General features: G+C 30.8%; 1 protein-coding gene across 5 annotated transcripts in view; it reads left to right on the forward strand.

Moving 5' to 3' along the window:
• The window catches only part of LOC143045442 (uncharacterized), a 33,196-nt gene extending 16,268 nt beyond the window's left edge, over nt 1–16,928 (forward strand). For all 5 annotated transcript variants that reach the window (XM_076217965.1, XM_076217956.1, XM_076217948.1 and 2 more), the window contains 8 exons: nt 752–882; nt 1,187–1,273; nt 4,587–4,702; nt 5,919–5,997; nt 6,835–6,924; nt 10,659–10,763; nt 11,867–12,025; nt 13,787–16,928. In XM_076217965.1, coding sequence (XP_076074080.1) covers nt 752–882; nt 1,187–1,273; nt 4,587–4,702; nt 5,919–5,997; nt 6,835–6,924; nt 10,659–10,763; nt 11,867–12,025; nt 13,787–13,972 — 953 coding nt within the window. In that variant the 3' untranslated portion in view covers nt 13,973–16,928. The remainder of the gene's footprint in view (nt 1–751; nt 883–1,186; nt 1,274–4,586; nt 4,703–5,918; nt 5,998–6,834; nt 6,925–10,658; nt 10,764–11,866; nt 12,026–13,786) is intronic.
• The last annotated feature ends 1,727 nt before the right edge of the window (nt 16,929–18,655 follow it).

Raw genomic sequence — 18,655 nt, forward strand, 5'->3', positions numbered from 1 at the left:
TAACAAGCACTTTATTTTACATTTTAATATTTTATGATGTATTTAAAAGAGTAGTTATTGTTGCAAACTCCATTAGAAATTTGAATTGATATCAGTTTTGGAAAAAGGGAAATGGGGATGTGAAAAAAAAAATGGGGGGTGGGGGGGTAAATTTTTCTCATTTCAGATTTCATAAATAAAAAGAAAATTTCTTCAAACATTTTTTTGAGAGGATTAATATTCAACAGCATAGTGAATTGCTCAAAGGCAAAAAAAATTTTTTAAGTTCATTAGACCACATTCATTCTGTATCAGAAACCTATGCTGTGTCAACTATTTAATTTTAGATTTAAATAAGTTTGAAGAAGAAATCTTTAATTGATTTGTAAAATCTTGACATTTTTTTGTGTAAAAAAAACCATGTAATGTCAAAAATTTGATCACAATCCAATTTCAGAGCTGTATTACGCTTGAATGTTTTGTCCATACTTGCCCCAACTGTTCAGGGTTCGACCTCTGCAGTCGTATAAAGCTGTGCCCTGCGGAGCACCTGGTTATTCTTCTGAAGATATTTATGAATTATGCCACATACAATTTAACATGTCTGTTTAGCATTTTCGTTTATGGTCATTCATGCTTTGTTTTAAAGATTTCTGTTGATGTCAATTATATATTATAATGTACAAGCGCATAAAAAAGAAAAAAAAAAGAATGATTAAAGTGAAGTTTAAACTTTGTTTACTGGGATTAAGTTTTTATATTTTTTTTACAGGAAACCAGTTAACAGATGTGGATGCCTGGCACTTGGTTGAACCTTTGAAGACCAATACATCACTGACATCTTTAGATCTTAGTAATAATAATTTTGGAGAATTGGGAGGAATTTATCTTGGAGGGGCACTTGTAAGTAAACTAATAGGTCTTCTTAGCAATGAAGATTATAATTCTGTATCCAACTAGGAACAACAAATAAAGATTGTCCTTATGGGTGTATTACTTAGAAACATTTGTTTATGAATGCTGGTATCTGACTATGAAATTATAACATTGCAAGAGTTATTCCCCTTTATTGTGACTGGTTTGTAATGAAGAGCAGTATGGAAAAATGGATTGTTTTTACTTTGGTACACAAATATTCTTAACTATGTTTATGAGCATGGCGTATGATTCTGTAGTTAACTTTTATAGATTGTATCTTATATTTCAGGCATTGAATGAAGGCTTATTAGATTTAGATCTTAGTTGGAATTCACTACGCAATAAAGGTGCTGAAACTATTGCAAATGCATTAATTGTAAGTAAATTTTGACTTGATTTATAAACACACTTACTGTGCAATTTTTTCTTTTTATGAAAGAGATTTGAAGATTTGTTCACCGATACAAAGATGTTTTTCTGAAGGCGTTACCCTGTTGAAGTAGGACATTTTATTAGGGTGAACAAATAAGATCATCATATCTTCTAAATTCAAGAAGAGTCAATTTTTTTATTCCAATTTTAAAGTACAATTCACATCCTAACAGGACATCATATATGAACAAGCTGTACAGATTTCAAATAAAAAAAAAACTGGAAACATTGTATAAACATTTATTTTACAGGCTTAGCATAAGTAAAGCAGGCGAGACATTTCAGTCTGTGCACTTTTGCTTTTATATAAAGAATTACTTATGTTAGAACAAGGTAAAAAGTCCAGATTGGTTCTGTAAAGTTTTCATTAATCTAAAATAAGTCATCCAAATAAAACACCTTCTCCTGAGCAATATTGATTTCAATACATACCAATGTAAAGATGGCCCTTTATTAACAATTAACCAACCAAAATTGTTTAATACAATATCAGGCTTTTATCAGTCTAATTAAAAGTAGTTGTCTATAATTGCCTCTCATTTTTGTAATATAGAAATGTCCTAACAAAAATAAGAAGGAAGTGTGAAGAACTAATTTTGATTAAATTGGGGTTAAATATGCACCAGTTGAAGTCTCTCTAAAAGCTGTATAAGATATTGCTTAAAAGTGAATTAAAATTAATAACAAATATGTGAAAATTTTACCAGGGTTTTAGAATTAAGATCCAACAAGAAATTGATAAATGTAACCCAATGGAGCAAATTTTAGACGAAGGTATTATTTATTATTAGCTTGAGTATGAATGCTTATGGGATCATCATTAATACTAAACTTGGATAGGGGCATCTTCATGATCAATAGTTAATACATCAAAGTACATAAAACTTTTAACTTGCCTTTAAAAAGTGAGTTGCATTGTGTGATGACTAAGATAACTCTTTTGCAACATCAACAATGATACAATAACCATCTTAATTTTCACATGTTTAATTTGTTGTTGAATTGGTTCATAGTCTAATGCATGAAATGGGAATTGAAAAAGAGAATGTGTAAGAGACAACCACCCGACCTAAGAGCAAAAGACAACCGAAGGCCATCAACAGGTCTTAAACACAGAGAGAAAATCTTGCACACAAAGGCGTGCACCAGCTGGCCCCTAAACAAAAATGTGTACTAGTGTTAATGGAGGGTAAACTCCAAAACATATAAATGAACTAACAAAGGCCAAAGGCTCCTGACTTGGGACAGGCACACAAATCTGGTGGGGTTAAACATGTTTTGTGCGGTCTCACCCTCCCTGCTAGCCAATGTAGAAAAAACAAACACACAGATGCAAAGACCATATGAATGAATCAATATTTATACGAAAATATGCCATCTTTAATGATCTGACAACAGTATTGTAACTATATCTATAAGTGTGTCAGTTAGAAGGTTTGGTTAGCTTTTGAGGTCTATAACATGCATGTGATTATTTATAAAAGTAAAACAATTGTTTCTGAATTTTAAACAAGCAAGACTTTTTATCCGTTAAAGTATGGACCAATGGAATAGTCACTAATATCAGTTTTTACAGTAATAATCCGTTATAAAATTGTTTACACCGTTTTTTTTTTTATTTACTGCAATAACTCATATGTTTAATGGGTCTTATTTATGTTGGACATTAGATATAAATTGAAAACAAATCTTCATATCATAGTTAATGTTTTGGTTTAAAAATGCCATAATTGAAAAAGTTAGCAAAGCTGTTACATCATCTAGATATTCTCCCATTGTCAAACACAAACACTCAGGGGCAGATGCAGGCGGGAAAGTGGCTGGCGTGTCCCTTCCCCCACCCCCATACTAAAATTATACATGGGTTGTCCCCAACTAAATGAGGAATATTTTGATAATTTTACCTGAAAAAAATGTTAGCTTCGCATCTCTCAGTGTTAATGAACTTTTGAATGGTTTAAATATGTCAAAATCAATATTTTAAGGCACACAATTTATTATTTTTTTAAAAATAACATGCTAAAAAATTGGGATTCAAAATGGTGGCTTTCCTTTGTTATGGACTGGTAGAAAGAGAAATTTTGCCCTTCAAAATATTTGACAATGTCCAATGAAAATTATCATTCTATAGGAATTGCATAGGAATGTTTTTTACATGTTTACATTTGGTACTATAACTAGTTAAACCTACCTACATGTTTATGTGCCTGACAAGTGATGATTCAGACTTTTCTTAAAGGGGTGTTCGCACACATAGAAGTCATATGAACCGGCATATTGTGTTTCTGCTAATTTTTCAAATTTCCAATACTACATTTCTGCAAACTTAAAAGTTAAAGTAGAATTAATAGCATATGCTCCATCTAACGATAAATGCATAAGTTTTAGATTACATAGTGGAATTTATATAGATGGCAATTCAAGATTTGATTTCCACCAACCATTTGGGCTTCACCTCATGACCCAGAGGAAAAGAGAACAATGAAATGGTGCCAAGTCTTTTCATGCCCACTTGCACCTGCAGTTTTACGCTAGCCATCTTAACAGTTTTGTCTTTGTCAGTGAGCTATTAAATTTGCAAATAACATCATACATAAAGATGAGATCTATTGAAGCACCTGTACGAAAACATGATAATGAGAAGATGGACTACCTCGTTGAACAAAACACAAACTTGTAAACACTGACTATGCTTTTGTTCAACAGGTATTCCTTAACTTTTTCTCAGAAAGTAGTAATTTATTTTTCTGGAATCGTTTCTATTTCCCTGGGAAAGTAAGGTATTTATTTTTTGAAAATGTAGACTTTTTTTTCCCAGAAACGTCATCTTTTTTTCCCAGAAAAGCAATGCCTACTTCTGGAAACATAAGACACTGATATAAACAGTGGGGTTCCAACCAAATGTACCCATACAAAAGCATTAGTTGAACACCCAAATCCCAGAATATCCCCCTGGATCTGCCACTGCTTGTCCCAAATCAAAAGCTGACTGTCAGTGGTTGTGTTCTGTTCTATCTTATGGTGTTTAGTTTTTTGGAGAATTTTGTGTTGATTGGTGAAATTTGAAATATTCTGTTAAATTATAGAACTTGACATATATTGTATAGACAACTCTCTATTGTTGAAGCCTGAATCTTTTGGTTATTTGTTTTGTTGGGTTGCTACCATATTGACAAATACAACTATTCCTTTTATTCTTATATTCTTTTTTTAAATTACTGTTAGATTTCATTAATACTTTGTAATTTAATTTCCAGAAAAATGAAACTTTAGAAGTATTAGATGTATCCTGGAATGGTTTTGGTGAGAGGGGTATGAAAGAAATGCAGAATTCTTTGAAAATAAATAAGAAACTAAGAGTGCTTGATCTCAGGTAAATATGCAAACTAGTGTGCTTGATTTCAGGTAAATATGCAAACTAGTGTGTTTGATCTCAGGTAAATATGCAAACTAGTGTGCTTGATCTCAGGTAAATAAAAAAACTTAGAGTTCTTGATCTCAGGTAAATAAGAAACTTAGAGTGCTTGAACTCAGATGAAATAGAAATCCAAGAGAGTGTAACACTTTGATACTTCAGAAATGTTTTAATAGGATAACTTCCTACAAATACAACATAAAGTTATTTATCTACAAGGTTCACAATTGTTAATATTCGTAATCACAATATCAAACTGTACGACTCACACTACCGTAAATACCTTCTCTCTCTCCCAACACCTAAAACCTTTGACATAGTCCCGACCAATTTCAAGGTGTCACAAGAACTTGATCTGGAGAAAATAAGGAAGTAAGAGTGCTTGATCTCAGGTATAAGCAAACTGGTGTGTTTGATCTCAGGTAAATAAAAAAAAAACGTATAGTGCTTGATTTCAGGTAAATATGCAAACTAGTGTGTTTGATCTCAGGTAAATATGCAAACTAGTGTGCTTGATCTCAGGTAAAAAAAAACTTAGAGTGCTTGAACTCAGATAAAATAGAAATTCAAGAGAGCTTGATCTGGAGAAAATAAGGAAATAAGAGTGCTCTTAGGGAAATATGCAAACTAGTTAGCTTGATCTCAGGTGAATAAAAAAACTTGAGAGTGCATGATCTCAGTTAAATTAGGAAAAAAACATATAATGCTTGATCTCAGGTAAATAAAAAAAACTTAGAGTTCTTGATCTCAGGTAAATTATGAATTTAGAGTGTTTGATCTCGAGAAAAAAAGAAACTAAGAGAGCTTGATCAGAGGTAAGTAAGAAATGAAAAGTGCTTGATCTCAGGTAAATAAAAGAACTTAGTTGTGTGTGATCTCAAATTAACAAGAAACTTAAAGTGCTTGATTTCAGGTAATTTAGAAATTAAGAGTTCGTGATCTCATGTAAATAAGAAACATAGAGTGCTTGAACTATGGAAAACATTTAAACAGTGGTATATCATCTAATAAAGTAATTTGATTTACAAAATTAATACTTTATGCATCAAGAAAAATGTTAACAAAATAAAGAAAGATAGTATAAAAAAACCTAGACTGGGATAGCCTAAGAATGAAAAAAATATGAGACAATGTTATTAGGATATTACTACGCATTTTTATTTTTTGTTTGTAGTAATAACAGAATCAACAAGAAAGCTGCCAGTTTACTCAGTATTGGTATTAAACAAAATACAGGGTTAGAATCATTGATAGTAAGTCAAATTAGGTCATTACGGAAAAAGAAAATGACAGTATTTGTATGGCTGAGTATTGTTTGAACAGTTATTTTATGTATTACAATACACCTCCAAAAATAGATGGTAACTAGTAAACATTTAACTTCAAAATTAATCATTAAAGACATACTCTGTAAGTGGTTCATCTACTGTATCACAAGCCTGTCAATACTTATGTTGTAAGTTAAAACCCACATATTGCAGATACTTTAGACTGCAATCTTATTGGCTAGGATTATCATTTTTCTTGACGAAGGTTTGGTTCTCTACATATACTCCAAATTTCTCCACCAATAATGATCGTCACATAATAGCCAACAGTGTTGAAAGTGACGTAAAAAAAATAACAATCAATCAATCTATATCATGCACAACAAGTATTAATTAAGGAATGACTGTAATATTTTTTCTGTCTATGAAGAAATAACAAAAAATTTGGTGCACACTGAAAAACGTGCGTAGCGAGTTATTTAACAGTGTGCACCACATTTTTTATGTTATTTTGAATAGACAGAAAAAATATTACAGTCATTTCTTATAATTTAATTCTAAATTCCATTTAAACCATTAAAAAACGTTGATGACGTCACGGTCACATGACTAAATTATGTCTATGGGCTTATAACAAAATAACGTCAGCCAATCAGAAGACGCGTTACATCCAAAATTAAATTATTAGCAGATAATACAAAACTGTCTTAGAATCATGACATAATAAAAAGATTGAACTTTTATTTATTATTAATTGCATATTCTGCACAAATTTATTGAACTTGCAACAAAAGTCATCATTTGCTTGATTTGTATTTTCAGTTAAATTTAAATCCAATGGGAGATGAGGGAATGGAGAGCATCATAAACATGGTAAAGCTCCAGCCAACACTGAACTATGTATCTCTAGAGGTAATATAACTGCTTAACATCAAGATAAATGTGTCTCTCATCAAACTTTAAGAAGACAGAAACAATACTTGTATAAAAAAAAAATCATTTTCAGTCACTGGGAAAGGGGAGATAATTCAAAAGTTAAAAAAATGTTATTTGACCAAAATAAATTCTATAAAATGAAAAATGTTATTTTCTAGATTGATCAAAACCTGTTTAGATGTGAGATAATATTACGGTTACCTATCTGGTGCACTACAAATAAAGTTATGAAACCTTCTAATAATTCAAAAGAAGATTGAGTTTGAAAATGACAGACTTACATGTACTGTTATTTTATTCATACCTATTTACTGTAGCTGATAGAACTTTTAATAATATAGTCTTTATCATGTCTTTTCTTTAATCAATGATAAGTTTATGTCACTTATCTTGTTTTTTTAACCTACACAATTCATATATATTATGTAGTTTATTCAGTGAAAACATATAATCATTGAACAACAAAACAGTTTATACAAATTTAAAATGAATGTGTGAAGACTTGATAGATTTAATTTTTAAAGGGAATAAAAAGTAAAATGGGAATCACTACAGAAGGTATAACCATGGTACAAATTAAATTTCATCAGAAAGAGAGAACCTCTATTTCCTTACTTTATCTAAGTTACTGTCTTCACTCAAATCAACTTTTTTTAAATCAAAACTTTCTGTTTTTGCTAATAGAATTATTTCAGAAGATAAGATATTTGAGTTTTACATGTGTATTGTGTTTGTGAAAGTAAATACCAACAATTTAAAACTTACAGTTTTCCAATTTTAGAGAAAAAATCTCTACTAAGGAGTTGCAATTGTTGACAATATGATATCATATAAATGATTAAACAGTACCAGTCTACATTGAGACATATGTACTCATGTAAAAAAAGTTAACTATACATAATTTCATAGTTCTTTATTCTTTCAAAACTGAAGCACAAGGGCACAAGATTTTTTTTTACCAAGGAGAATATAAATATATTTTTTTAATAGATTTCTGTTCATAAAAGAGATAGTGTTTCAATTTTTAATTGCCTGCTTTCAGAATTGTGGGGTAAGTATTTATTGGCCAGGTTGTTCAGTTACAGAACAGCTTCATCACTTCATAGCATGTTTTGTGTCATGGAGGATCTCAGGTGAAGAGAATTCTGGGAAATTAATTTTAACTTCCTCTTTCTTTAATTTTGTCTGTATATTTTTTTCTTTGTTAGTTTTCAAAAATAGAGTATTAAGCAGAAGAATAGTTAGCATAGATAATTCAACAGTTAATAAATTTTGTTAGTTGATAGTTTTAACAAATTCCGTCTAATTACTTCTTTTCTGGTAACTGCCAAATAAATAGGAACTCATTATCCTTCACTGCACCAATAGTACTAAGTAGGATCTAGTTAACAAGTTAAGTTCAATATGTTCCTTTGAAGAATCCTTGTATTTAAAAGGAAAGTGTAGCTTTTTCACTGCTTCTCAGCCAGGCACAAGGTATTTTGGAGTAAGAGAAGAAAAAAAATGGTGAGCCTTGAGTCATTATCATTTATCCCAGAAAGTTAGCAGGTTTTATCTTCTGTGAGCTAACACAGAAAAAAGTTGACTCAATGTATCTCACAAACAAACAAAAAAAGCAGAGTACATGTATAACCGTATCCCATTATGTTAATTACCATCCTACATAGTCATGTAATTTTTCCATTCTCCATTCTAATATTTGCTGCTGGAAGTTGAGAGCAGCCAGTCAAGTAGTGTTAGGGGGGTGGGGGTGGTTGGGGTTAAAATATTTGTTAATCTTATTTTAATAGATATCATATAGTTAATATGATATTGAATTCTTCAAGGTTATATTCAGTTAATCATTTAAATCTAATTACTGATTATTACAAAATTAACTATTATCATCAGATAGATAATTGAAGCGAATGTTATAATCACAATGTCCTGCCAATTTCAAATGATGCATAGTAATACAAAAGCCTTCTCTAATTCCCTATATAGTCTGTAAAATAATATACATATATGTATTTTGTGTTGAAAATTTTTGATAACTAACAATGATGGGAGATCAGTTAATCGTCATATCCTGTTCATATATTATAGTACATTACTAGCAAAAATTAAAACATAACATTAATTAAACATATATATATATATATATATATATATATATTCAAATCTTCGTTGGTCAAAAACTAATTGTTTAAGAAACATAATAAGTGGAATGGGAAATACAATCTTCACCATAGATCATTACATTTGTTCATTTGGTCTGCATGTTATCTGCATGATATGTAGATTGGGTTTTAGAACCTGACAAGTGTTGAGATATATGTCCTTGTTATTATGTTGTAAAATTTATGTATATTAGTTGTGTTGTACTGGCTAACTCATACATGTATACTCTGACTAGAGGTGACCAAGCAGGGAATGTGGTCATCTTCCAAGCATAAACAGTGTCAAGTGACCAAGCAGGGAAACTGGCCATTTTCCAAGCATAAACATGTCTGCCGTTAGACAAAGTATTTTTATATCTAGATATCTGTCAATTATTTGGTTTTTTTTTTGGATTGCTGTCTCATTGGCATATACCATACATCTCTTTTTATTCACATACATATACTATGTTTGAAGACTTAATATGTTGGCTAGTTTATATAGCTGATAATGTTGTGATTCATATAGTATCTAAACAAAATTTTATACTTTCAAAGATATTTGTGTTAAGGTGGTACCAAACACCTTCACTAAAACTAATTTGACTTGTGTAATTTTCATAAAAATTTGACAATATGCTTTGTTTAACCATATGACAAAAAATATAAAAATTTCAAAAAACTGGGAACCACACTTTTCATCGGAAAATTTTCGTTGAATAAATAGCAGTTTGTCTATCACCAATTTTATATTTCCTGAACAATCTACCTTTTGTGTTATGTACCACCTTAATCAATTTAGAAAGTAAAGGCTGTAAAATGAAAGAAAAATAAAATAAAAAGAATGCTATGTTTTGTAGATAAGAGAAAAAAAAGCATTCTGCATGTTGCAAAGATTTATATATATTAATGCATGGTGTGGTTTGTAAAGCCAATTTTAGGTGAAAGGATAAACATCTAGTCATATGTTCTGTAGAAAATGCCAAAGAATGCATCCTCCATCTAACTTTAAAAGAAAAGAAGTTTTTTTTATATACATCTGTATTTGAATGTTTTTTTACAAGTAATATATCTTGCTCACGCTAATAATTCTAGTGATTTTTTTTGTAAATAAGACTGATAAAGACATCTATTATTTTGACAAAATGAATTATGTAAAGTAGATTAATTTCTGCAAGCAATACGTAGTCATCATTTGAATAAATTATGCTTATGAAGGTGAAGAAATTGAGAAAAAATATATTATTACTGGTACTTAGTATTTTGGTTCTTGTGGCTTTGTGTTCCCCTGAATTTACAACTGACACTTTGAAAAAAACACAGACTTAGAAACATGAATTTCTAAATGAATTTTGTATTTTGTTTTGAAAATTTTATATTGTTTAAAAATATTTTAGGATTGAGTTTTGATGTAAAACTATATAAGTATAATCTCAGTCTATGGAACAGTTAAGTTTGGCTCAGCTTTCAGGACCAAATGCATATATATACAAAATAAAACATTATTATTGCAGAAAGATTGAATACATCAATAACATGTCATTTAATAAGTAATAAAACCTTTTGTTGTAGGAAATGAACTTGTCTCCCGCCAACTACCACAGGATTTTAGATCTTCAGAGTGAGCGAGATATCAGTATATTACATGGTGGATCTGGGGGATATCAGAGATATACAGTAAGAAGAAGAGTTATATAGAGATTAATACATGGCCTTTTCCATATCAGCCTGGGTATCATCCCGAGACCCTCATATCAGCCCAAGACGGAGTCGAGGTGCTGACATGGGTCGAGGGATGATACCCAGGCTGATATGGAAAAGGCCATGTATTAATCGCTTTATCATATACTTCAGACAATAGTTTTATGTAAATAAACTCATCATAGATACCAGGACTAAATAAGGCAAATAAACAAATGCAATAACTAAAACAGTCAAAAACTTTATAAAGAAGTTAAATTATGAATCAAATATACTATAGTTGTCCAACAACAGCATCGCTACCTCCATATATATGTATGATAACATTTCCTATAGAGGCATTTTGAACATTGAAAATTTGGAAGATGATCATTATTACTCCATGTTTGTTGTACTATAAAATGATTCTTAATTGTCAATTGCATTTGTTAGCAAGTACTAAACTTGGGACAAAAGTTCCCGTAAATTTTGACGTCGTCATAAAAAATATCTGACGTCACAATGGAAAAGTAAACAATCGATACCAGAAACACCGGAAGTAACTTGCACAAGAAGCACTGTTATGGGTTTTTGCACGAGACACCCCTGATATGGGTTATCAGGCCGGGTGGGAAATTATGGCTTGTGTACTTCCGCTCATTACACATATGCAAAAGCTATCATATCAATGCTAAGTATATGATAAATGATTTAGCCCTGGTATCGGCCCTAGACTCCCATATCAAGCCAGAGCGCTTGTCTAAAGCCTTGGGCTTAAATGGGAGTATCGGGATGATACCAGGGCCAATATGAAAAAGGGCATGTTATCAGCTGTAAATATTGTATGATTTGTTTCAGGATTTCATTGTTATTTTGTAATCTGAGAGAATGTTTCTAGTACCAGGGAGTCACAGGGATTTTAAAGTTATACACTGATTTAGGCTAAAATTATTGGATTTGGACTTTGAAAATTTCTACTCCTAAAATTGGCTTCAAGGTTTATTTTGCTATTGGCACCATTTTAGTTGTTCCCACACATCTAGTTATTATAGTCTGACCCTAGTATGATATCATTACAAGTTATTATGTTATTATTGTAGTCTCAGACCAGTGTGATGCGACTATTTACAAAGTTCTTAAGAGAACACAGACCAGATATTGAGACAGCCTTCCTACAACAAGATAAAGATCATAGTGGTAACCTTTCTAGTGAGGATCTAAAGATGGCATTGAAAACAGCAGGATTACGTCTTACAAATGTAGGTTCACTACTTTTCATTATAATCTTGAAATCAAATTGAGAAAATAAGCAGCTACCAAGAGGCAATTTAGCTATTTCAAAAACTATTTAAGCATTGGATCTGATGAAAACTTTGTCAACTAAATCAGTGAGATTTGTATTTAGTCATAAACTTATATGGGGGACAAAGTCCCCAATAACAGTAGAAAATTCAATGAAAAAAAAAATTGGGAAAATTTTCCTGATATTTTCATTGTACTAATGAACTCAAATCGGGGAAAAAAAATTTTTGTCGCGTTTTTGAATTTCCAGATCTGCACAGAAATCTACTTCCGTTTCCGGTCTTGCTTGCATGAGACTTTGAATAAAATGTATATTTATCAGTCTAAGAAAGGAACTCAATACTAATTCATTTTTAAAAATTGTTTGTTATAAAAAAAAAACGTAAACTGATGATAGCGTTTCTTTGTTTACATTGAATATGATGTCATAACTTAAATAACGTCACAACTAAAATCCCTAACAACAGAACCAAAATCGGAAACGTTACGTTCTTTGTTAACATTGAATATGAAGTCATAACGTCACAACTAAATCCCTAACAACAGAACCAAAATCGGAAACCTTACGGTATTTTCATTTCTCTTTTTAACATGTTTCCGTTTCTCTTTTTAACATGTTTGATTTATTAAAAAAATCATACAGACTTCGTCCCCATTCACAGGTTATGCCTGCCTCATATTATCTTGTGGAAAACAAGATAAATTTTCTTGCACTTTATCCTGTGTAGAACATTATTTTTTTTATAAAAAAACACATGAATTCAGTTTCAATATTGCTGAGGAAAAAAATCAGGATTGTTTTGTATTCCTGTTGATAAACTCCATTAGACTTTCATTAAGCAATTAAATCAGGTAAGCAGTTTATCTTCTTAAAAGTACAGTTGCTAACATCTAATTCATTTGATTTCTGGTGACGAGTTGTCTCATTGGCAATAATACCTCATCTTCTTATTTTGTATTAGACAATCAAGTTAGGTTATTGGTGTAATATTGTGGATAAACTTCAGCAAATTGTATATTAGGTGTCCATTAAAAAGAACTATAGTCAATAAATTCAAGTTATTGATGTACCATAAGTTCATAACAAATATAAACTCCATTAGAATGGGCAATAAATTCAGAGAGTTGGTATAAAATAATTGGGATTATATTACTTGGCAATACAATCAGGCAATTTGAACATTATGGATAGATCCATAAAATTGTGATTTTCATTTTGTGAACAATTTTACATATCATTGTTGAAAATTTCTTCAAAAATATTTATATTAACTTTCACCAATTAATGCAATTTGTATATTCTTACAGTAAAATTTTACTAATTTAGGAAATATACATTGATTGGTGTAGTTGAAGTGTCATTATAGTGATAACATTCCACCAATTTTTGAATGCAAGCATGAATAAAATTAAATTGTAATTTAGATATTTTAAAAGAAATAGATTACAAGTATGTAACCCATAACTCTATTCTGTTTACTACAAATTCTGTAAAAGAATTTTCAGATTTATAAGTAAGAACAGAATGTCATAACAATATACAATGTATCTATCACATGCATTAGTTTTGCTTTTCATTAATATGCCATTCAGTTGTAAATGAAATTATATGATTCTTACATATGCTCTGATGTAATTCCAAAGCTAAATAGAAATAAAAGTTTCAATTTTTAAAGTTACATGTATATTAAATAACTTAAAAATGCTTTATTTAACAGAAACAACTTGGTATTTTATTAGAAGATATTGATATGAACCATTCTGGAGAAATCAAATATAAAGACATCCTTAGTGGTACAGCATTAGTAGGAAAGAGAAAGTCATCTCAAGTATATACACTGGCAGGATTAGAAAGTAAAATACATGTCCTCAGCAATAGAGGAAAAGAAATTGGAGTCTCTTGATTGGTTGTTAAATTCTTAGTCATAAAATTAAATGAATCTCCTTAGCAACATGCAGTAGCAGTATTAATTGGTTGTTGGGTTTTACTAACAGCTTTGGTTTATATATTTGCTCATGCTCCAGGTTTGGATAAAAACTATGAAGCTGAAGGAAAGATCTACTACCAAGTCAGTGATGGATGATTGATTCCCCTGTCTGGAAGCCAATGTTTAAAAAAATTACAAAATACCTAATATGCTTACTATTCCTTGGTCATACCTTATGAAATTAAAGAATTCATCCTCTCAATTTTTGTTTTAAGAAAAGGGCCGGATATTTTATCCTTAAACACAATTTCACAGTTAAAATTGTCATGTCAGCACATTTTTGAGAAGTCTGTTTCTAGCATTTACATAGAACTGCTAAAGGTTAATTTTTTCACAACATATATGAGTTGATGTAATGCTTTACCAAATGTAGTTGATATTCACCTCTACAAACTGATCAACAAGTTAAGTATTTCAGCTTATTGAATGAGTAAAAGGTTATTCATATGATGCCAGTGCAGTGAATTCAAAAGTATTCTTACCATCAAATTTCAGTGCTTATCTGTTCGTCAAGAATAAATTTGTCTCAAGTAACTTTAATATATTGTGTTACCATCTCTGTTATTCTGTCCTTCCAAACACCAACCGATGTTGATATTAAAAGTCAACAGTTGTCTTGCCTTTTTTTTATAATGCCTGTACATAGCGAGCTGATATTTTGGTCTTTAATTGTATAATGGTGAGTTATACATAAAAAAATACATTTTCAATTTAAAAAGTAATAATATGTCTGGCTTCATGAAAAAATGAACTTGTATGCATTGCCAGAAATAGGTATGTTTAACTATTTTACAGAATGCAAGGGTATTTGTGTTGATAGGACGGAAGTAACTGTAGTTGGTTAAAAAAAAACCAAGATTATACAAATAAAATGTTATTATGTACAGTATTTATTTACATGTTCAAACATGATTTTATAGTTTGTAAGGTTTTTATATAAGTTGCTATACACTAGTTTTATTTTACATGCCTTTAAAAATCCAATGTGCTTTAATTTAAATTAGATTTATTTTTGTATAAAGTGTGCCTTTGTAAATACATTATGTCGATATGTTACCATTGGCAACTATGCAAATAATTTGTTACAGTGTAATCTAGTCTGTGATACAAATATTAGGCCAAAATATTATTAATGAGTTATTTAATTATACATGTGATATATGTCATTCAGTTTTGTGTTTTCATGAAATAATTTGTAGAGAGGGTTGGAAGCACGAGGGAGTGGGGTCTTCCAATATGAAGATATACACAGATGTGTAGCTAAAATGGGTCACTTTTTGACATCTCAAATATATCAATGGATTGCAATTTCACAAAAGGTAAAAGATAAAACGTCAACAGGTCAGCTGCACCTCTTTATTCAAAATTTCATGTTGAGACACCCCCCCCCCCCTCCCCAGATTTGAATGTACTTCAAATCAGTTGCAGAAAAAAGGAAATAAGCTATAAGATTTGAATCAATGCCTTCTGCCCTTACATGTATTTCAGGAAAGAGCAATGTTTGTTTTTAAATATATGATTTGTCTTCCACTTATCAAGCTGTTACATAGGCAGAAGTTAGTACACATGTACTCATGTACCTAGTTTAACCCTGACACATGTTAATGTATGAACAGAGACAGAATCCTTTACAGTGCAGTTGTTAGTGTTTTATGTCCACTTAAATAATATGGGATCATCAGTTGTCTATGCTGAATTAATTTTTATCAGAACCAGTCTTGGTTTATCCAAGTCTTACCATGTGGTTGAAAGCTACTCTGAATGCTAATGGCCGTATATATGGTGAACTCTAGTTTTCTAACTTGGTTAACAGCATATGTGAATGTGTTTAGGGTTGTTCTCAAATTGATTTTTCCTGACATATTTGTTCTTGGGAATACATAGTAAAATGTGCTTTTGATTTTCATTAAGAACTGTCATCAGTATCTCTAGTTCCACCTTTTCCTTCATCTGCCACTGTATATGACTTAAATTGGTAAATTTTTTAGTCTATTTTCAGTATGTATAAAATTCCAGAAATAAACATAAATACATACTACTTTCTGCAAGTTGTACCCTATACTATATGATAGAAAAGTCTTCCATTCCTAATGGTCATTTTTCATTTGCAGAAGGTTTAAACAGTTAAATACTAATTTATATTCTAAAATACTGTATGATCCTGTACATTTTGTGCTAAATTGGATTTGGCTTATTTTTTTAAAGAATTTCATGTAGTTGATGAGGGGAGAGGGATTTTCATTTTTGTGACTTTCAAAGTATCAAGTCTTGATGCTGGTGTTCTGTAGTGAGAAAGAACTCGCATATGATTACCATGGGGTTTTAAGTCACAAGGAATATACTTTTTTTTTCTACTTTATTCAGCTCAACATAAGTAATTAATTATAAGCACTGTGGTTGACTGATGAACAAACTAATATTTGTATTTTCCTCATTTATTTTCTCAGGAGGTAAAGCTGTGTTAACATATTCAAAACCCTGTTCAATGTAAATTCATGATAAGTTTCTAACAATATCATTTCATTATGCATATTATTTTATAGCTGATTTATAGAAAAACTCAGGTATCATATATTATAGTTTTCTACACATGGTGTTTAGTGGTATTTATTTTCAATAAGTATTTTGTAACAGTTTTATCTGTAAGCTATTGTTGCATGCATATTTACTGACCAATTGTAATGTATAACCATAGAGAACTGAATTCCACTTCTTTTTGTCCTAGAAAAAATAAAATGTCAAGAGTTTTGTTATACTCACCAATGAAACACACTAAGTATATACTTGTCTTTCTTTATTTGCAGAATAAGCATTACATTATGAGTTAATATATTGATTTGAGCATTACAAATAAACTGTCTCAGTAAATAAATGCTATGTTTTTATTTAAAGTCATAACTGACCCTCTATGATAACCTTTTTAGGTCAAATTATCCAAATATTCTTCTAGAAAGGATGGAAAACCCATACTTTTCAAATTTGAGGGGTGCTCATGCTTGCCACGCCCCCACCTGAATCCCACCTGGAATAAGCAGTCATCTATATTTACACTATCTAAATTTAATTGTGTACAGAAAACAAAGTTGAATTTGCTTTTTTGCTTGTTCAATAGATATAAGAAGATGTGGTATGAGTGCCAATGAAACAACTCTCCATCTAAGTCACAATTTATAAAAGTAAACCATTATAGGTCAAAGTACAGTCTTCAACACAAAGCCTTTGCTCACACTGAACAGTAAGCTATAAGGGGCTCCACAAATTAGTACTGTAAAACCATTCAAATGGGAAAACCAATGGTCTACCATGGAACCAATATACAATCTTTCTGAAAGAATAGCAGTACTTTTTACTAGCCAGTCAAATAATGGAACAGTTTACATAAGAATGACTTGAAAGTCTGTTTAACTAGGTAATTCCTGTATTTACCATAGCTAATAAAGAATTCATGATTCATTAAACAAACAAGTATACATAAACTTGTTTTACATGAAAACAACACACCAATAGATCAGCTGTTGCAAAAAACATTAGGTAAGTCTACACATTATGCATTGGAGTTTAAGTTCCCATTTAAAACTTTTAATCTGTGCATCTATCTGTCTTTAATTTTAACTTTATTCCGTCTTTGCCAGAACCATCTTTTTGTCAAGCCTACAACTTCTGTCGCAGATAGCTTGACCAAGTGATAGTGCCAGTTGAAAGCTTTATATTGTAGAAGGCTGAAGACCTGAATGCTTCATTCTTTGTATATAGATGCCTTGTGTTATGAAATTTTTGTCTGTCATATATCCATTGTCCTTGTCCTTAGTTTAATGGTATAGTGACTTGTTTAAAAAAAAGTTTCTCTCTTATTATGAGAAATTGAATAACTTTATTTAGTATGTGTGTACCTTACAAGTTCTGCATGCCTGTCATCTGACCTCAACCTCATTTCATTGATCAGTAAACAAGGTTAAGTTTTCATGGTCAAGTCCATATATCAGATACTATTAACAATATGTCGACTAAATTTCATGTATGGAATGATTATGAGGTGTACATGTCCAATTGGCATGTGTCATCTGACCTTGGCCTTATTTTCATGGTTCAGTGGTAAAAAGTTATAAACAATAGATCAACTATATTTAATGCATAGATTGATTTTAAGGTGGCATGGTTCATCTGACCTTGACATCATTTTCATAATGTTTTTGTGAAATTGAAGTAAAGCTATATATATATATATAGGACTATTAACATAAAATCAATGATCAGTAAACCGTTTGTGCACTCTTTATTGTCTTGTCAGCACCATCAGTTGCAGAATGTAGAGGCATAGTGATGACCCCGACACGCCTTCATTGCTAAAATCAGAGGGCAAGCTACGTATATTCTCCTGCTTAGTTCATAGTAAGTTTATGTAAATTGTAGTATACATATAGAAATATCAACATAAAGTCAATGGTCAGTGAAGCAGATTAGACATTTCAGCGTGTGCAACATGCCTTCCTCCTTGTCGTTACATTGTAAACTATAACATATTAACATTCGGTTGTGCTTGTTAGTCTAGTATAATATTCCGCAGCATATCACATAAACATTTATTCGTCCTAAACTTCA

Source organism: Mytilus galloprovincialis, chromosome 1 (assembly GCF_965363235.1).
Source record: "Mytilus galloprovincialis chromosome 1, xbMytGall1.hap1.1, whole genome shotgun sequence".
Lineage (NCBI taxonomy): Eukaryota > Metazoa > Mollusca > Bivalvia > Mytilida > Mytilidae > Mytilus > Mytilus galloprovincialis.